Source organism: Pyrgilauda ruficollis, unplaced genomic scaffold, assembly GCF_017590135.1.
Source record: "Pyrgilauda ruficollis isolate IOZ18807 unplaced genomic scaffold, ASM1759013v1 scaffold13, whole genome shotgun sequence".
Taxonomy (NCBI): Eukaryota; Metazoa; Chordata; class Aves; order Passeriformes; family Passeridae; genus Pyrgilauda; species Pyrgilauda ruficollis.
Window position 1 is genome coordinate 3,296,970 of NW_024511432.1, and position 21,555 is coordinate 3,318,524.

Sequence of the window (21,555 nt, forward strand, 5' to 3'; positions counted from 1 at the left end):
AGCTGGTTCTGGGCAGGAATGCTTTAGGTGCTGTGCACATATCAAGTAGTGGGAGTGATAATGGTGTCCTAGAAGTGCTTTTGTGAGACAGTTCTTGCTGGTTTCCTTGGACTTGATCAAGAAATGGTAATTGAAATGGATCATAATTGATTTCAGAGAGTTCTTAATGCAGTGTCTCTTAGTGCCCTGGGTTTTGCCATTTGAAAAAAATTAATTTTCTTTTGAAAAGCCCGCTGTGTGCCTGGTCTCTTTGGAAAGGCAGAAGCCTGTGAATAGTATTATCATATATAATGACTACCACTTATCACATTCATTCTGATTATGTAAAACTGAAAATCACTGCAGTGAAATGAAGTTTCAATGTTTTTATTCAAAGCAGCTTCTCACAATGTATAAATACTGCATATTAACACACATGAAAAATACAACTTCTAAGGCACCCAGAAATGTGTCCATACACTAGTTACAGGACCATCAACAAATAAATTGTGTACAATTTGATCTAGACAGTCAATATTTGATATATCAGAAGATACAAGTCCCTCAGTACTGTACCAGTTTCAGAAAATATTTACAACACTGTGATATAGGGGTGCCTGTACCCTTATAATATTATAATATGTACTCATCGTTACAAATATTAGAAACTGTTTTAGTCTGTTCCATGGCATTCTGACAAAATAACTTAAGGGCCTAATTTGCAAAGTCCTACAATTAATTATTTGTGCAAGTTCTGAAAATAAATTTACATTGACATAACTTGTGAATTTTTGGTTCTTTGCTTCATCTCAGAGGTTTGGTAATAAGCCTTACCAATAGACATGCCATCCCAGCTGAACATCACTCCTTTCCCAATAGCTCAGTGGATACATCTTTCCCCCTTACACCTGACATGGATGAGGATGCAGTGTTTGAAGCAGAAAGAGACTGTTTGATCTTCGGTATAAATGTCAAACTAGTTCACTGGCAAAGGAACTAATGCTTGATTAGAATAATGCAATTCTTTGGTCCTTTGTTTTTTATGGAAGGCATAACATTTTTATTCACTAAAAATCGAAATCCTGTCTGTGAGCAAGCAAGCTAGTGAATGACTTTCAGTGTAATATTTAAAATAGCAGTAAAGAGATTTAATATGGCTTAAAACATACGGTTAATTGGGCAGACACAGATAACACATCGAGGATAGCGAGTACCCAAATGTACTATGATAAGATTGTCTATAAGTCTCTTATGTAAACTTCTTTAGTGTCTCCTAAAGAGTGCTGGCTTTAGCCAGATTTGACTTTTATAGACCCAGCCACACAAAGCCTGAGATTAAACTACCATGGTTGGGAGCACAAATGCACAGTTTATATATAACAAAGCCCATGCTGACAAGTCTACCTATGTTGTTCAAAAGAAACAACCCGTATTACCCTTTTCACAAGAAAAACTTAAGGCCCTGTACTCTGATTTGCTAACTTTCTTCCAGCAATTATTTGGGGAAGTCCTTAGTGCTGCATAAGCAATTATGCAGCTTTAAAGATTTCTTGTACCTAATGGTAAGGCTTATTCACAAATGCAATGCATTTATAAATTATATTTAAAACTGTAAAGGCTGGCAAAATAATTAAAAAACCCAAAACCAAAAATAAAACAAACCCCAACCAAAACTGTTTGTTCATCCCTAGCATTAAAAGAGCATTTTATTCTAATGAAAAACTATTGGCACAAAACCATTATATTATAGATTAAAAGAACAATTCATAGTAGTGAAAAAGATTGCCTAAAACGCATACCCTAACCTACCACAGAAATATAAAAGTTTATATTTTGAAAATATATACTGTATTAAAGTTTGTAAGCTTATTTATTTAAACAGAAATGTACTGAAATAGTAAACTAAGCAACACTTATCTACAGCAAAAATATACATGCAGGACAACACAAAATAAATTGCTTACCTTTAATATCTACAAATGCAAAACTGTAGAATTTTAAAGATTGTACAAAACAATTTACACAAGAATAAAATAACATACTTAAACAACAAATTGCATTTTTAATCTTAAATACTGTGAATATTAGTAAAGGTACCCAGACTAATATGTACAGTACATCTAGATATCTGAATACCTAGTAAGGATAGAAACACAAGAGAAAATTCAGATTCTGATATTTAAATACTGGAAAAGAAGCTTTCAACATTGTTATTACTCTTTTTTGAAGGGAAAATAGATTCCATGAAAACTAGATTGTAACTGTATAGATATGAATAATTAAAAATGTTAACTATGGTTAGCGCTTGCTTTAATGGAAAAATAATTCTAGAAAATGTATTTCAACCATTCCTTTGTCATAAAAAATGCTAAGATACAGATATCTGAAAATTCAGATGAAATGGTGCAGTTTAAAAGATCCAACAACGTAAGATTCTTCTCTGTTTGCAAATCTCATTCAGAACGCATTCCTTCACATTGCTGAGCAATCTTGCTATATTTATCTACAAAAACTAAGCATAGTATTGAAATAAACTTCCTAAAATCTTATTAACATATGACTAGGAGTTATGGCTCTCTGGACGGGAATAAAGGAAATAAAGGAAATTGAGGAATCGTGGTACTTTCCATTGCTTTTTCTTTTTCTGAAGGTGTATGCTGGAGGCCTGATGTGCAAACTCGTGTGTGTGTGTGTGTGTGTGTGTGTGTGTGTGTGGTTTTCCCTCGGGGGATCCCTCTTTTTCCAGGTGACTCCGTGGGCACCTGCCCGGCCGGGGGCCCAGGGCCTTGATCCAACGCACCCCGCGGTGCTGCTGGCAGGTTGTGGACAAAAACAAGGGTTGGTATAAAAATAAGTGGTGCATCCATCACTTCAAATAGTTATTGAAAGAGTTCTCTTTCAGTCATTTTAAAATAAGCTAATGGTTTAAATAAGTTTTTTTTTTTTTTTATATTTTAAACAGGCTAATTAGAAGCCAGATTCTGTCTTTTTAATGAAGAATTTCCATGAGAACTGCATTTAGGGTGATGATTTCCTTAAAATTTAGTGGTACAATCAGGGCATAAAAACAGCACTTCTAATTATTTGTGAAAAAAGAAATGTTACATTAATATGTTGAAGGCTACTGTTTACTGTAATCACCTGTTCGTTAACTTTACAAAGGCTTTGTTGAAATTCTTTATGGAAATGCTGAGGGAGAAAGCTGAGCAGCCTCATTTGCAGAGGTTTAAATCATAATAAGTCACTGAGCTCAAGGATGGAGAGCAAGTGCACAAATTACAAAGCAAACAAATGTGCAAAGCTTCTGCTTCAAGAGGTTTCAATTTGGGCGTACTATGATGGCAGGTGAAGTCTCAGAGCATGCTCCTGTCCTTTCCACAATAACTGCCCATAGCAGGAAAGAACTGAGAGATCCAGTGTTCAGAAGTCAGTCAGTGTCACTGAACAGTACTAGGATCACATTCCAAAGGGCAGATTGGATTTTCCTTGTTTATTGTGGACTGCTTTTATGGATAGCCATAAGTTCTTGCAACAGGTGGTGGGGTGGCCAGATGTGGAGAGCTGGGAAAAGCGAAACAAAACCTCTGCCTCCACTGAGTTCAATGCCTAGCACCTTGTATAAACTGCTGGCCCACACCCAAAGGCCTCCAGAGCAGAAATTATCTCACACCTGAGGAATCAGGCAACTAGACTAAGGCTCATAAGGATTTGCTTTTAGACTTCAGACCATAAGGGGTGTTTAAACCTGAAAAACAGTACGATGCCACGCAACGGCACCACTCACCCTGTTACTGATATCCGGCTAACAGAGTATAGTAAACTTAAATAAAGCATCTGGTTGGCAAGCCCTTCAGTGCTCCTCAAGAAGGCAGAAAGTGAAGAGAGACTTAAGGGGGATTCACTGTGTCAGAACCCACTTTTTTTCTCTTAACCCTGGCTAATGAATCTGTTTTCATACATATTTTTGTATAGTTTTACACATAGAGGAGCATGCACGTGGCTGTTTCATTTACTGCCCACAATATTCTGTGGGTTTTATATTCTTTATTTTTCTACTCAGTTTGCTGCTAAAAATGTGTTTGTATTCTCATGTGATACCTTTAATTCAGTCAAAAGGGTAATATGAAAATAATATCTGTGATCAATAAACAGCTGAATATGAACACAAAATAAATAAGTTAAATAAATTTTAACAAAGAAAAAATTCTAGAAGTTTTTGTAAACTAACTTTACATATTATACATATAAATTATCAGATTTGTCCATTAAACTGTTAGAACTTAGAAAAAAATAATTAACATATTTCTAATGGATGGTTTTTGGGTCTACCAAAGGTCGTGCTGACCCGGATTTTAGACTGAGCCCTCTGTGTCAGCCCAGATGTGCTGCAACAGCAAGAATAAATTAAGAAGGACAGACAAAATAAACCCTTACAGGTGGGTGAGCCTTGCTGGGCCTCAGTGGTGCTTCTCAGCACATGGAATGTAGAGTTAGATGTGGATGAGCAATGTGAAAGATGCAGCCTCTGCACAGGTTACGTGCACTGAACGCCTGCCCACGTCTTGGTTACACAAAATCAAACCGGCTACAAGCAGCTGTGTAGCTCACACAGCCACAGGCATTGGGATCACTGTCACAAATTCCTCACTGATGCATTGCCTCTGCTTCTCAAACATGGTCATGTCTGACTCTGGTCACAACTGGAGCAATTTCTCTTTAAGTTAGGCCAAGATATCAGACTTCATAAATTTTGTCTTGCAAGTAGCTGAATAATGAATCCAGTCCTTTGGAAGAACTCCACAGCTGTTTTAACATCTGACACTCCTTCTCGTTCACCTCTTCAAGTCCGGACTTCAGGAAGCTCCGCACGAGACATTTGGATTCTTCCAATACCTAAAGCCAAAATACGACTCAGTATTTTATTCTGAAAAAATTACTATGGATAATGGCGTGACCAGCATTTTTAGACTTCTGACTCTGTTTTACGATCTAAATAACTCCTCTGGGCACAGAAATTACATTTGATTTCTAGCCACAACTCCACTTGCTGATAGTCAGCATCTTTAAGAATTGAAGTTGATGGGTTAGTGCCAGGTTTTTAAAAGACTGAGGGATTCTAAAGTACCTTAGTTTATTGAAGGTCTGCCATGAAGCACAAGGAGCTGAACTCCCTCACATTGAAATGAAAATGTGTGAGGGACAATATACTGGCTGCCTGTTTTCTGGAAGGTGGCCTTTAAGGTTAGACATGTTGGAAACCCAAATGTGGATGTCCATTGTCTTTAACAATTTTCCCTCATGTATTATTTCCTTATCAATACAGAAATTAATAGGAAAGGGCCTTTACTGCAAACCTCTTTTTAAGTCTATTTGCTTACATTTTTATAAAAGTGAAATAGTTTGTTACAAGAATGGCGCTAAGCAAAACAAGCACCCTCTGACTGTGTTCTGGAGTTAGATTTACTTGGCAGATACAACAAATCACCTGAGATCTTTGCAATAGGAAGCCCAACCTCAAGCCCTTAGTAATTGTTGCAAGTTCTGAAAGGCACAAACTGCAGGTCCATGGTTGCGCCCATAGTTCAGCTCATTTTTCCCAGACCCATTTTTAAGCACATTGAGATTGATTCCTTTAATGTTAATTTTTAAATACCACCAGTATGTGTCTCACAAGGAACTCAACTGGTCCAACAAACCCAGTAATAATTCCTACATTACTGATTTTCTGAGGACAGGAGATTTAATATAAATAACACAGAGTTCTGTGGGAAGGGAGGTGCATTCTCTTCACTCAGCTTTGTCAAGACCTTCATGTTAAGCCCAGTTTCTATGTGTTGTGGGTTTCAACACTGCTATTGCAAAGTAGTATTTGTCTTTAACTCAAGTAAATAGCAAATCAAGGGCCCTGTGCATTTTTTGTGGTCTGTTTGTGAACAAGTCTTTGAGGCTTTATCTTTGTCCACAAGTCAGCACCGGTCTTTCTAAGGGGTCTTGAGAAAATTTCATTGAGACCCAATAGCAGTGAAGGAAGGAAGAATTCACAGTAAAGGCCAGAGGTTTTCCCAACTCAAATAATACATGTTATATCAGCATCATCAAATAAAATTCTGCTACATTTCCAGAGAGTTTCATTCTTAATGTCTTCTGTGAGATCTAATCTACACTTTGTTTAATTAAAAATCTCTTGTGTCTCTACCTCCTTTTACAGCAGATCTTCTAAATGAAACTGAGGGATGCTGAGACAGTTTCAGACATAGGAAATACAACAAGAAACTGTAACAATTTTCACTTTAATTACTACAGTTTTATTGCAGCCAGTATCACTTTCTTCACTGCATGTTTTTTAAACAAGGATGTGCCCAGAATAGGAGTATATCTGCCTGAAGGGAAAAACCTCTAGGAAGACAGGAAAGGATTTTCTTTCAACTTTTGTGTACAAAAAAGGAAAGTTATAATACACTGTGACCAGAACGTGTTCAAAACCCTCTTGTCTGGATCTCACCTCTCCTTCACAGCAGAGCTTAGCTGGCTCTATCCTACCCTTCTGGGGTGCTGTGTGGAACATTCTGCAGCAGCAGGAACTGTGCAGGTGCAGAAAGAAGGCAGATTCAGCTGAAATCCTGTCCTGTAGGCCAGGACAAAGTGAAGGGAAAATCTGTTTTCTTACAGGTTTCCCCGTACAGTTGTAGAGTTTCAGATTGTTACACCTTCATGAAGGAAACCTGTGCTAAAATCTCCTTTCAAAATCTGGGGCAAGGAGGTGCCACTCATTGATCAAATGCCAATATTGTGAAAGGAAATAACTCCCCCCACCCTGATCCCTGAAAAATGAGAAACTCCATGAGCTCACTGATCCCTATCCAGGTTTTCTGATGTCAGCCTTCTTTCACAGGTATGCTTATGGAAACTGAGGTTCCACATGTGGCGAGCCTTGGGAGCACGCCTTACCTCTGTGAAATGTCATTTAATGAGGGAGTTTGATTTCTTACCACTGCACTGCAGGATGCCATTTCTTTCACTCGTAGCATCACTTCTTGGCTAAATGTTGTTGGCCAAAATACTTGTGACACCAGTCCTCTGCTGCAGGCTTCCTGTGCTGTCAGCTTTCTCCCACAGAACAACATTTCATTTGCCTGTGAAACCAAAAGACTCTGGTAATCTTAGGTTATAATTCCCTTCAAATTTTTCTCATACTTGCCTGCTATTTTTACGATTAAATTACAAATGTTCTTCTCTATCTTTCCATACTGCAAAATACTTTAAAAGGAGTTTCAGTAGCTATTTAAGGATTGTGCAGGTGGCCAGAGCACAGCATGGGTTTAATTTAAGAGAAATGTGCTGGCATGCATGGTGAATCTGTATTGCTGATCTTACAAGAGTAACTATCAGTGATACTGTGTGGAGAGTCATGGAAGCCAGTAGGAAATATTTGTGGGGCAAATTCTGATTTATTATACTGGTAAAAGCTAAGCAGTCTTACAGGAATCATTGTGGATTATCTTTAAAGAGCAGAGAGCTGCATCTGGTTGTATTACTGCCCACTCCTAACATGATGCAGATAACTACTCTGCAAGGTTATTCTGCTAATGTATTTCTTCACTTTTCTACCATGATGTTGACAATCTTTGCTTTTCAATCTTTCTTGTGTACAGCAGGTGTTGTATATTGAATCCAGGATTATTTCATTATAAGACGTTGGTAGTGATTAGATGAACTTTCCACAGATTTCATTTCCATTAAAGACAAGAAAATTGTTTACTTTTTAAAGAGAGAAAGAAGATCGGGAATTTATGAAAGGTTCTTCAGCAATTTGAGGTGGAAAACCTTACCAGTGCAACACCCAGAATTTGTGGGAATGTGTATGACGAGCAGCCAGCTGGAGTGAGTCGGATTGTTGCATATGGTGTCTGAAACCAAGCCTTCTCACTTGCCCAAACGATATCACAGAGTGGTAAAATAGAAGCTCCTAACCCCAGAGCAGGGCCGTTGATAGCAACCACAATTGGCTTCTTAAATTGAATAAAAGCTTTTACAAAATCCCTAAAATAAAAAATAAAAGAACGATCTTGAATACAGAAGTAACACATAAATATCCAAGTTTAAAGTACTTAATCTCAGAACAATTTAGAACCACAGAAGAACACAACAAATGCCCAGTTTTATGAGGTCAGAACTGCAAGACACTTTCTAGTTTGCACATGGAAAAGTCTGCTTATTTTTAGTTATTTAGTCTTTCTGAGTACCTGGGCTATTGCATAGTTTTGTGTATGTTGTATATGGCCTGATAAAGTGGATTGCACTAAGTGTTGTACTTTTTGCAGAAAGGTTTGGTTGGGTTAGTTTTACTTCTGGACTAGTAACTCCCGAGTTTGTACACACAGCACTTCTTGGTTTGCTCCACAGTGGCTGGGATGGACCTGGTTTGGCTGCTGATGAAATATTATAGTCTGATTATTATTATTTTTTAAAGTTCTCTTAAGATCCTGTGTCAAAGGTTACTGCAAGTCCATCAGTGGATTGGGAGATTGTCAGTGTTTATGGCACACCAGCAGAAAGAACAAGATGTGCAAAGAGGAGTCAGAGAAATGTTTGAACAGGATGAGTAATCTTCAGTTGAGTCTTCATTGCAAAAATCTTCAGCAAAGCCATTACAAAGCAGATGCCCTTGCCTGACTACCCCAGTAATGTGATGAGAATTAACAGGGAAGTTAAATGTCATCGTATTCATCTGGACGAATGAACTAAAATATGTTAAATTCTGTGCAATGAGAAGATCTTTTAAATAAGTTACCTACCAGCAGCTGTGGAAAGACATCTGTTGAATGGAATGGCCTTTACACCAATTAGGAAAAAGCAAGAGTGTAATTGTGGGCAAATTATGGCTCCAGCAGCTCAGTGCACAGCAGGTATATGGAGGCAAATGAGATGCTCAGTTACTTTAGAAAAAAGACATGGATAAATCAAATTCCAAGCAAAAGAGGAGATTTTGTCCCTGCACTGGGTATTTATTAGATCCAGAGTGCATCTTTGCTCACAGATTTTAGGAAAGAACATTTTGTCAAATATGCCCTTTGATGAGTTGCTGCTCTCCCACTGAGGTCAAAAGGATCCAGGCTTCTGTACCTGAGCACAGGTGGGCCTTGCAGGTTAGAGAGCACATGTGGCAACTGGGCTGAAGTGCAGGGGCACTGGCTGTGTTTTAAATGAGGACAGAGACTGAGATGACCCAGCATTAAATTTTTAATTAATACATTCTGTTTTTGAAGTTCTCTGGTAAGGAGGACCACGGGAAAGTAGAGAATTGATGCAGCTCTGTTCACAGTAGTAAACCAGGAATCACTGCCAAGACAAAGAGAGTGAAATAAGGAACATAGTTTTTGTCTGTTCAAGACCATTTCTGTCTAGAGGAGAGCAGGGTTAAGGAGAGTTGTGATTCGTTTTCATTGCAGATACAATGCTGTTCCCTTATCTCATTATTTCTTTGGTTGTTTATGACTGAGTAGTGACTGTGGATCACTGCACCTCATTAATTCCAGAATTTTGAGAACCTCAGTAGTTACGTAAGTCTTTCAGACAGGACTGCTGTTGTGAATAGGGATGTGATGAATGATAGGTAAAAAGAAAGCAAACTAAGGATAAATGGTGGCAGTAAATCTGAGGACCCTGTGGAGGCAGATAAAACCAGTGTTGTGGAGAAAAGCAGGAATCATGGTGATAAATGGGACTGGAAGTGAATATGGAAAAGCAATTTGGGATGTGGAGAGGAAACATAATGTGGAGGAAGAACAAAGCAGAACATATTAATGGAGGGGAAGGATTGAAGGAAGTCTTCATATGAGTGAGCAGGGAAGGGAGAACCTGGAGAGAGTGGAACATAACACTGAGAAGGCACAGTGAGCCTCTGTTGTGAGGGAAGACTGGGGAGCACAGAGGATGGTAAAATGGATGGGTATGGAACATGCTACCTCTAGGATAGAGTGGAAGGCTACAATACTGGGAGATGATGAAGGGAACAAATGCCTGCCTTTGGTCTCCAGAAGCTGCAGTGACCAGCACTCTGCTTATCTTTGTTTCCTCTTTGGTTCATTGTTTCAGTGGGTTGTCTCTGCACCCTGAACCTGGCACGTTTCCTTGTCTCCAAACCATAAGTTCACACAGAGAGTTTCTGGGCTACAGGATCCTTGTTTCAATTCAAAGCAGTCTTTGAAAAGGTTCATTTCACATGATAGCTGCTGTTGCACAGTAGATCCAGATGTTTAAATATAGGAAAAAGTGTCTGCAGAAGGCTTCTGGATTTGCTAGAGCATATGTGGGAGGCTGACCACGGAGTACAGGCTGGGATGCTCAGACATCTCTGCACTGTTTCAGGCTCTTGCTGCTGGTCAGGGCTTGTAGGTACATCCAGGGCTGTAAAGAAGCTGAGTAAGTAAATTTGTCCTTGTCTGTTTTCTTCTGAGCACACCCAGAATGCTGTGGCTCAGGTCCCACAGAGCTGCCCAGCTGGTGGTGTGAGCCCAGTGCTGGGAATGCCTTCCAGGAGCATGTCAATCCCAGGGCTCTGCAGCCACACTCTGCAGCCTTCCTGCTCTTTCCCTGCTCCAGGATGGCATGTGGATGGTGGCAGCTCACACTGGTGGGCCTGGGATGGATCTGTGACCAGTGCCTGCAGAGGAGCTGCAGTGCTGCACATCCATTCATTGTTAACCCCAGTGGCTGAGGGCACGGCACCAGTGACTGAACCATTCATGGGAGAGGAGACTGGACAGGGATTGGAACTTCAGCTGCAACCTGTGACTGGTACAGGAGAGCCACTCTTTGGAGAGTGGAAACACATGGTAACCAAGATCTCAATTTCACTTTGATACAAGTCTAACTTGATGTAAAGCAGTGGAGGCAGAAATCCATGGATGTATTTTAGGACATCCAAACCACTGAAAGAAGCAATGGACATTTTTTCTTCTCTTATTACAGTTTATTTTCCATGAGCTGAGTCCTTTGTTCACAGAAAGCACAGAGAGTGCTAAATGGAAAACGTAGGGTATTGTTTCCAGAAGTACAATAAAAATCTATTTTCAGTGGGCCTGAAGCCGACATTCTTGACAAGGTACAAGCAGTACATTGTACCAGTATTTCACGAGTGTTCTGTGAGTCCAAGGGTGGAAAAACTGAGTATCACAGTCTGGCTTATACTTATTTGAATGTTGGATTGATAAGTACACCTGTATATTAGATGCATGCAAATAAATGTATACTTATATAACAACACCTAACTGCACAATTTTTACAAGAATAATATTAAATTTGTATTTTTTGGTGGGTGGTGAGTGTGCCTGTGTTTTCAAATAAGAATAGTGATTTTCTACCCTCACTTTTTTTTTTCTTTTTGGTTCCACATTTTCAAAAACCCCTCACATTTAAAAAATAAACTTAGGCTGTGTCCTTCAAAGGATTTCTCTTTTAAAAAATATCACTCCATGATATTCGAGCATATTTAGGGTCGTATAAACAGCTTGTAACTTACTACATTTAAGAAGTATCTTTTAAAGTCTTTCAAAATAATTGTTACTTTGAGAATTTTGAAGTTTTTAACCTGGAATCCAAACTGATCTGCTGCAGTAGTTGTAACCAAGATAACTGGTGGTTAATATACTTTGTGTAATACCTAAACCTGATCTTATGTTATACTAATAAATCCCAAGTAGAGATATCTTGTAAAAAAAATCTTTATTATTCCTTCATAGAATTGTTGCATAAAGTTTTAAAGCTCTCAGAAGAATATTTATTTGTAGGAAATGGGGGGAAAAAAAGGGACCAAATTGTCTCCTGGTACAGATTGGTGAAATACCATTGGCTTTAGTGGAATAATATTGATTTATACTGGAAAATCTGCCTAGTGGATAATAGAACATTTGGTGATGTGTTGTGCAGATTGATTTGCAGACTGCATGTCATAAACCCTGGAATTCTATTAAGGTGATGTGATATATATATATATATATATATAAAGAAAGTTGCATTTTAGTTACAAAAATAAAATTACATTTACATATATATTAAGTAATTTAAATTTAAGAAGAAGAGTGGAGACCCTTCTAGTAAGGTTCTGAAATACAGTGGCAGACTGCTATTTCAACAGAATATGAGTAAGCCATGGATTCCCATTTGGACTGGAATTAATTAAAATTATGAACATTAAAACAAGTAAAAGATCTGCCTTTCAGGAACCACTTTAGAACATGAAGCAATACTGAATCTGGAAAAACAACAACAAAGTTGTATTTGAATTTGAAGGAATGATTTGAAATATTAAATACAGAGAATTAGAATAAAATAAATCCCTATGGATATTAGCACTGGAATAAATGTGCTTTCTTTTCTAATATGGAAAGGTCCAAGTTTCTTTTTACTAAACAAATTTGCAGGACTATAATTAGAATGCAATCAACATTTAAATATACAACATTTTTGGACCTGATTAATATCTTTATCATCACACACTGCATTTCATAATTTAGAGATCATAGGTAAGCTTGGGTCACCTTATAGCTTCTGCAATCCTAGTGCTTTCCTTTCTTCTGTCATTGGATAACCTGCCAATTAAATATGAGTAATCTAGGCCACTACAGAATACACTTCCCACTGCGCTGAGAAGTAAGAGTTTACTGTCATCAGCTGATGCATTGCACAATGCTCTCCGAACTTCCTTCATGATCTGTGGATAAAGAAAAGTAAACAATTCGACATGCATGCCGTGGCAATATCATTTCCCTACTTTTACAAACCTTATTGATTTTGAGAGACTTAAATTTTGGGCACTATTAATAGTTACATCAATTATATATATAATTTTAATATAGAATGATATTAGAATCATTAGAATGATAACACTGAGAGTTTGCAGAATATGTTATATTTGGCAGTGGTTTGTTGATGTTTTACTAATTCAAAGAGGTTTTAGGACTTGGCGGTTCTTTGTTGTATGGGAAATTCTACCCAGCTTATGCTATTTGACTGCAATTTAATAAGTTCAAATATAACTTTTTTAATTTTCATTGTGTACATCACTGTATCCTCGGGAACATGTTTATCACAGCAAAAGCCTATTATTAACCTCAACATCTTGAAAGCAAAATTTGTAAACCCCAGTTTTCAGTTCTTCAACTACTTTGGTTTGTGTGACTTCAACCAGAGCAAAGCAGGACAAGAGGACATCATATACATCAACATGACAAATATATTATTCAATTTTACAGTTTACTAAAGTTAAATCATAAAAGTCCCTTGAAAAAGAGACATTTTGACTTTGTTTTACAACTGGATCAAGCTATTAATTACACCATAAATCCAACCTAATCAAAATCTGTATAAAATTGAGCTGCTGGTATTGTAGGAAAATGGCCTTTCACCTGAGCAGAGAATTGTTTCCTAATGATTTTTTAAAGGAAATTTTATTTCATAAACTTCTGATGGGTAACTTGTTTGATCACAGTTGGGTGTGGTTTGCGAGCTGTAACTCATTTCAGCCCCCTCTTCTCTATAATGTGCTCCTCATTGCAAGTAATTTGCTCCTCACTGCAAGGGCCCTGATTTCATCTAGTGTGACACCTCCTATCCTTAATCATACCCATGTGTCAAAGTATTTCCTATAAACATGGTCCTGCTGTCTCAAATTTTCCTTTTTTTTTGCACCAAAAGATTTGCTGTTGGTGTAAATTTAGGTAAGAGAGAGCTAAATGTGGCTGGGGATTTAAACAGAGTTTCCACGTGAGAGAAACCCAAGATTTTTAGCCTGTGATTATTTCTGTTTACTACTTTGTGTTACCAAAACTTCTTTAGATCTCTGAAGTGCCTTGTTTAAGAAATGTCCCTGAACACTGAAGTTTTGTTGATGCCACCCCCTGGTTAGCCTTTTAATAAAAATCTTATGGATTGTGCTGCTTTCCCTATGGGTTTGTGTAAAGATGAGTATTACTGGCTGCTGGGACTGGCCATGAGAGAGCAGGTGGTGAACTTTTAGATGCTTCACTTCTACAAGAGCACTTCAGAATACTGAGTGTGTGACAGTGGGTGGAAGTGAAGTAATTAAAAGCTGCAGAATTTGGAAGTGTATTTGAAATTCTTATGCAGGTACAAAAATGTCATCAGCAATTTTAGGAGCACTGTTTGAGAGCCTCAGAGGCTGTCTCAACCGTCAGCTGGAGAAGCACAGCAACACTGCACATATAATGGGGAAACAAAAGGGAAAACCCCCTAAAACCTTTAATCAGTGTTAAAAGAGAAACTAGAATGTGGTAGATATTAAAATTTAAAAAAAATATATTTTGGTTTTCCTAGTTCCATGTGAATGCAACATTATCCTCTTAATTCACTGTAAAAGATCTCACAATTTGCTCTTTCTTAGGGTGAATGTATAAATAATATTAGGGAATACATTTTTGTATCCAGTGAGGAATGTTGTATTAAGTATGATGCCATGATGATACCCATTCAGCAAGTTTCTTTATCATTCCCCTTCCTCCAGTGGTATTTGCCTACGTGCCACCTCTTTGCTGTTACCAGTGCTCTGCTTCACACACATCATTCTTGTTACAAACCTGCCTCTTTTTTATCTTGCCTGTCACTGATCTGGATGACTAAAGCCATCCACAACACATCCAAATTTTTGAGCAGAGGTTACATTTCCTGTAAGAAAAATCACTATTCTGCCATCACTGTTTTTTCAGTGTTTTAGAGAGGATGACATTGAGTCTGTTAGCAGGAATCAAATTTTCAGGTATGGTTAAAACTGAGAAGGCTTTGGTTACTATTTTTGAGCAAGAGGGGAAATTTAGTTCCCCTGCCCCACTTGTTTGTATCAAAAGGAAACCATTATGTATCAGCATCATCAGACTGCAAAAAGTATGTTTTTTTTCTAAAGATCCTTAAGTTTGTCATTAACTTTATCATCCAAAGCTGCTTGGAGGCTCATTGGAATCCAGCAATGCCAACCAGGTCAATGCTCACTCCCTTGGTCAGGAGCTTTGCCACGGTTCCTTTGCTGGTGCAGTCCAAAATTCCCCAGGTCCCTTTGTCACTTAGCTTGGTCACAGCAGCTGCTGCTCACTGCTGCCTCTGGAGCCTTGGCTTTCCCATGGGTCATCTGGGGATGGGCATTTCTCCCCAGCTATTTCTATGATTACAGGGAAGCTACAAAATAATTTTTTATAAATAAAAGAGTTGTTTTGTCTGCAGGGTTGCATCACTGCGTGTTGAACTGTAGTACTGTACAGTAAATATAATTTTAGTTTAGAACTGCTCTCTGTTTTTAGGGACAAATTTCTGTTTAATGTGGTAGTGAATTCAGTTCTCAAATACAGAGATACAACCTTTGTCAGATTCCATATTCTTTTTCTTTCTTCCACAGCCCTTAAACCTTCCCCCATCTTGCTAAAACTATGGAATTTGTCCAATTAAATTTTATTTCCTCTAGTGGACCAGATCTAATACTACTATTTCCAGAGCTCCTTAGCAATATTCTCCAGATCCATGTTTTTATTAATTAGCCTTTTTATGGCCTTTTTGGTAATTTTCAGTTGTGGGGACAATATTTCTATTTGAATGCATTTGATGCAAGTTTCTGAGGCAGTATTTACAGAACAGTATGGGCCAGTTATTTAGGTTATAATGCTTGACTGGATTGCAAATTTAGACCAGACCTAGTGTTTTACTTACTGTTTTATTGAAACACAAATATATAATAAAATTATCACCTTCTCAGAAGCTGCTTATATTTTTAATCCTGTCAAGTAAATAATCTCGTTAGTTCTTGAACAGGACATCTTATATTGCAAAATAAACATGAACCAGTTAAAAACTTCATTAAACTTCTAAGAGCTTATTTTAATGCCTTTTACTGGATGTAGGAAATTTCCAAAGGTATTTGGTGCCCTTTGCTTTCCATCTTGCTTACATTCTGGGAAAATCAAAGAGCTAGGAATTTATCACCATAATTACACAAAGTATCTTGAACAGAAGTCTCTTGTTCACATAAATAGAAGCACTAGTTAATAAAAGTTAACTTTTCTGAATCTCTGAGGACTCACTGTGATATTCTTAAAGGCAGTTATTCTGTAAATATTACCGTAAACACAAATTTTAAAGACATTTTAAAGCCATCTTCCCCAGTTGTGCTTTTTTTACATAAATGTTGTGTTACTGATTCTGAGTCTTTTTAGTCTGGCACCTAAAGGACTTGGGAACCTTGGAAGCTGCAGCCACAAGCACTGGCCCAAGCCCACAATTTACTTTTGTGTAGAGAGCAGAACTACAGAGAACAGTAAACTTGTACCTGCCTCTTTTTTATTATTTCCAGGTTAAGAAAAGTGAAGGCAAACGAGTGCTCCATAATGTACCTGGCAGAACTTTAAACCTTGTTATTCACATTTAAAATTTGAAACCTAATTCTTGTGTAGGAGAAGGTACTTGAGATAGTTCTGTCACTCTTGGAGGGAAGCACTGTCTGTTTAGAGAATGTTTCACTTTTAATTCAGGGGAATATTAATTTCTAGCTCTGTTATTAGTGTTAAATGAGAAGAGCTGATGGGTCCATTTAGTCTGAAACAGAATTTGGACTCTTGAGATGTGCTGACTTAAAACAGCAGCAGCATCACTGGAGAAAGAACTTCAGGAGCAGCAGAAGTCCCACAAGAAAAAATGTCCTAATGGAATTAATAATTAAATATTTCACAAATGTATTTAAAAAGCAAAAGTAGCAAGCCTAGGCTACTGAAATAAGAACAAGCTGTGCTGTTTCGTGACACTGTCTTGAAAGTTTTATAAGCTCTTGTAAAAAATAAGGAAGAACTTCTATAGTGCCCTGAACATTTTTGTAGAAAAACTCAGTACCTTCCTAAAGAAGGACTGAGCCAACAGCAGTCAGTGCAAAGGCTGCTGGAAAGAGCATTGGCACATTTCATGCTAAAATCACCTGCACAAATGGGGTTACTGATAACATAGGATGAAGAGTCAGGTAGACTTCTCTAGACTTTAATTTTTTTTTGTATAAATAAGTTCTTTGCTGTTTTAATTAAACTGGCATAAATACCAGAGGCCAATGGTTGGACACAACTATCAAATTTCATCTGAAGATTCCTATAAAGCACAAAGGGAAGCAGAGCTGTTGAGGGGTGAGTGGGATTTTGTATAAGCTTAGGTTTAAAAGTTTAAAATGATGGTTTGCAGTGCACACCTTTTTTTTCTTTAACATAGATGGCCGAGTAGAACCAGGCCACTATTTAAGCACATCAAATAAACCTGCTCTGAATAAATGATTCATTTGCTATTTGGCAACATAATTTACTGAATGTCTAATAAAGCTTGAAGTTAGCACTTCTTTACACAAAATGAAACACACTTTATTCATTTTGTGTGTTTGTACTTCATATTCACTGGGGATAAAAGGCATCAAAACTGAAAATGCTCTAAACATCCCTAAAATGCTTTGTCAATTTGCTTCACCTATGGCTATGGGTGACAAACTGCAGGGACAAGTCATTCAACACCTTCCTCCTTTCAGTTCCTGAGGTTTTTGCTGTAATTGCCAGCAAGAATGTGAAATTGCCAGTCCTGGAGGTGCTGGATTTTGTGGTGTGAATGATCATGGGCAGCAGCCTGGATTGAGGCCAAAGAAACAGTTTCATGTTTACAGTCATGAGTTTTCCAAGGGCAAGAGCCTGCCATTGCTCTTGGCCTGGATGAGGTTTAAACAGACAAACTCCATGTGGACAACTCAATACCTGATTAATTCCTGACCATCCTGGTCAGTAAAGTGGTTTTCTAAAATGTATTTCCTGGTTTTCAAGCGAGCTTCAATAAAGGGTTTAGAAATAGTCTACGCTGGTGATGCAGGGAGAGGACTATCACATGCTTATCATTTATTCTTCCACAGAGGTGGGTTCCTGGCATATTGAAAACTTTCAAAGGATGAAATGGATTGGTTTGGCAGATCCAAAGAGCCTGAATTAATCCCCTGGTTAGAGCATCTGAACACTGCTGATGTGGAACAGCACAACCAGCAATGTAAAGGTATGTCTGTTCTGACTGAACACAGAGAGTCCAGGATTTCATAATTTTTTTCAGGCCCTTGAGCTCCTTCATTTAAATTACCTGCAGTGTCAATTAGTGGTAATTAAGACAGAGATGGAGTGATGGATTTGATGCAATCTAATGCATTTTAAGAAATTAGTCTTAAAAGCGAGCGTTTGGTGTTCTGTGGTAATTACCAGGATAGTCCTTCTAAATATTAGATATTTAAAAACTAGGAGTGATAAATGTTATGTACCATCAGTTTTAGCCATTTAATATCACTCAGTGTATTACTGCCCATGTGTACCTGTGCATTTGAGAAGGGGACTCATCACACCTGCCCATTGTAAGTAATTAAAGTTACTCATTTTCTTATTGAATAAAATGATTCCTCAAAGCTACAATCTACTCTTCCCTCAGGTGGTGCTCAAACTGGTATTTCATACACTCCTGAAGTTGCTGTGTAGGACAGAGAGGGCAGAAAAGCCAAGATCTCCCCAGTGAGGGCAGCCCTTGGAGGAGCTCTGCCTGCAGGATGCTCAGACAGGCCGGGCTGGTGCTGGGGGCAGCTCCTGGTGCTCCCTCCCTGCTCCACGGCAGCCCCTGCCCATCCATCAGGCCTTTACTGCCCTTTGGAACAGGGCTCACGTGTGGAACAGGGCTCAGGTGTGCTCTCTTCTCTCCAGGACATCCATCCTGATGCAAGCACTTATGGACACCCCTTTTCTTCTGACATGGGAATGGTTTAACAGGGCATTGCAGCCACAGGGAATGGAAGGAAAAGCTCCTCAGCCCTTCCAGTGATCCATGTGTGTACTGGGGTAGTACAAGCTGCAAGTCTGAGTTTGCCCTTGTGTGTATAATGTTTGGAACAAGGGAATTCATTTTCATCTTCTATATGTTGTATGACTTAATGCAATTCAGCTGAGGATAGAGCCCCTAATTGGTTAAGATTTCATAAATAAATACAGTGATTCAGAAAAAAAGTAATTAGGGATCAAGATGGAATTTAGAAAGGCTGTCTCAGGATATAGACTGAAATTCTCTGTATACAACTGGAGCACTATTTAAATTAGTAAAAAAGGAAAGAGACCAGATTTCTCCTAAGGATAGTAAATATCAGTAACTTCAATGTGTGAAAAGCTGCTTCACACAATTCCATGCTGAAAATACTGATTTTCTGCCATTCCTTTAGTTACTTTTATTTTTTTTCAGCCATGTGAATTAAAATTTAATTTCCATTGCATTCTTTTGGATAGGAATCCCAAGTGTGAAAAAGTTAGATATGTCTGTACTCCAGATTTCTTTTCTAAGTTCATCAGTTGGGAAAAAATACATAAAATCAAATTCAAGTGCAGTGTTTGCAAGATAACCCACACACTGGGATGACTTTCTTTGGCTTTTAGGGCTAAACACTTACCTCTGGGGTCAGTGCATTGTTCTCTGAAGTCTGACTCGACAGCAAAATATGTGTGAAACCATCTTCTTTCCGGACTACAATGTCCCTGAAGCGACAGTTACTTTCATTTTGTCGCACGCTGTATCTCAGTCTCTTATCGAAGACATAATCTTTCTCTCCATCAAGTTTCCTTTTCACAGTGCTGTGTAGATTCAAGCTTCCATTGGCCAGAGAAGAACCTTGCACATGGAAAAAATTGAAGTATAATTACCTCTATACCATCAAAGAAATGGAGTGATACTGTCTATTAGCTTCAATGAAAATAAATAAATATAAAATAACAGGAAAAAAATAAATTAAAAAAATGTGCCTGGCTAGTCAAATGTGGCCTCAAGCCATTGTTCTTATTCTGTACTCCAACGTGCAGAACTTTTTGTTCTCTGATCAGACAACCTCTAGACCCAAGGAACTGATGCCATTTTGGAGAGTATCCAGCAGTAGGGAAAAAAGAGAACTGTGAGACAAAAGATATAATTCCTCCTTAAAAACAAGTAAAAGCAATAGTAAGTCAGTTTTAAAAGACAGTTTATTCTGACTTGCTCTGTGTATGAACTGCAAACCATTCCTTTGCTGATGATTACAGTGTTTCTGTAATAGGCAATAGATGATGACTGGTAACAGTGCTGAGCGGGGGTGTTGAAGGAGCTTTATAAGGTTTGTATATAATAATCCTTTTCTAATTACAGGTATTTCACTCTACTGCCATTAAAAATAAAGCAGAGACAGGTCGTTGAGGGACAGAGATTAAAGTCACTGGTTTTTGTTTATATAGATACCAGCCCACAATGCACCATTTTTAAGAAAGGCCAAGAAAGAGCTGAATGAAAACACCTTTGTTTGCTCTGTTCTTTACTCCTGCCAAAGCTGACCTGTTCCAGCTCCTGGTTTCAAATAGCCAGGAATTTTTAAAGAGCAGATGACATAAATATTAGAATACAGGTTTAAATTTTATCGTTTAAGTGACCACCATCCAATTAAAAATGCTCTGCTGGAATAGAATTGAACAGTGAATTCATGACAGATGCCTCTCAACCAAAATCACTTACCCTCATTTTGGATTAGCTATGTTTCAGGGTGATGCTTACGTAGGTAACTGATCTGTCTGACACCTCAGAGTTGGCAGTGGCCTGTGGAATTGTTCACAGTGTGTGAAATCCTGTATGTGCACTGCAGTTAGGAGATGGGACGTGAAAACACAGCCCGTGCTCAGCGGTGTGTGACAGGGTCTCATGTGGTGTGTGCATGTGGGTACTCACACATCTACACACAGGGAGCCACCTTGGTGCAGCAGCCTCTTCAGTCAATCAGGAAGCTCTTTTTTGTTGTTGAATTAAGAGATACCATCTAAAGCATTGCCTGGGTTATACTGAATAGAGGATTTGCCTGGTGCAATACAAACATGGCCAGATTCCATTAAATAATCACTTTAAAAAAATCATTTGAAACCAAAAGAGTTGGAAATTTGTTTTCTTGACAAAAAGTGTCTTCAAGTGTAGAAATTGCCATGTGCTTGAACTTTAATAGCTATGAATAATTTCCTATGGCACTTTTCTTCTTTTTCCTAAGGTTGTTTTTTGACATGAATTCTTACAACAGAAATCAACTTGTGAAATTACTAATAGAACGCCCATGTCATTGGGAATAATGTACTGAAACAAATTAACCCTTTGACTGAGGAGGCTATTAAATATTGCATTTTTATTTATTCACTGTTTAACCAGCAATAAGCTACTGAATTGTGGTGATTTCAAACTCACAAAAAAGTGTAAAGAACTTACAAAATCAGAGGCACAAATGCCCATTGAATGGAAGGTGTGTCAGACAAACTGTAGTGTTGAAGATTATGCTACATCTATTTTAAATACAGATGATGAGAGAATAGTAGAAGATTAATTCACTCAGATAATCCAGCTCAACAAAAAGCCTCACAGTAATTTTTTTCGTTTGTTTTATTCTTTTTTATGTATTCAGTTTGTAAATGAATGTATGATGTAAGAAACTATAGATCTTATCACAGTATTTTAACTATCTGGATGCTAGCTGAAAGAGTTTTA

The 21,555-nt window shown here is 38.0% G+C and overlaps 1 protein-coding gene across 1 annotated transcript in view; it reads right to left on the bottom strand.

Moving 5' to 3' along the window:
* Positions 1 to 350: 350 nt before the first annotated feature.
* CDYL2 (chromodomain Y like 2) overlaps positions 351 to 21,555 on the bottom strand; it is a 60,206-nt gene continuing 39,001 nt past the window's right edge. Inside the window, exons 3-7 of the mRNA XM_041458986.1 lie at positions 19,463 to 19,680; positions 12,519 to 12,691; positions 7,809 to 8,019; positions 6,969 to 7,112; positions 351 to 4,872 (exon numbers count right to left, since the gene is read on the bottom strand). Of these exons, the coding sequence (XP_041314920.1) occupies positions 4,714 to 4,872; positions 6,969 to 7,112; positions 7,809 to 8,019; positions 12,519 to 12,691; positions 19,463 to 19,680 (905 nt within the window). The 3' untranslated portion in view covers positions 351 to 4,713. The remainder of the gene's footprint in view (positions 4,873 to 6,968; positions 7,113 to 7,808; positions 8,020 to 12,518; positions 12,692 to 19,462; positions 19,681 to 21,555) is intronic.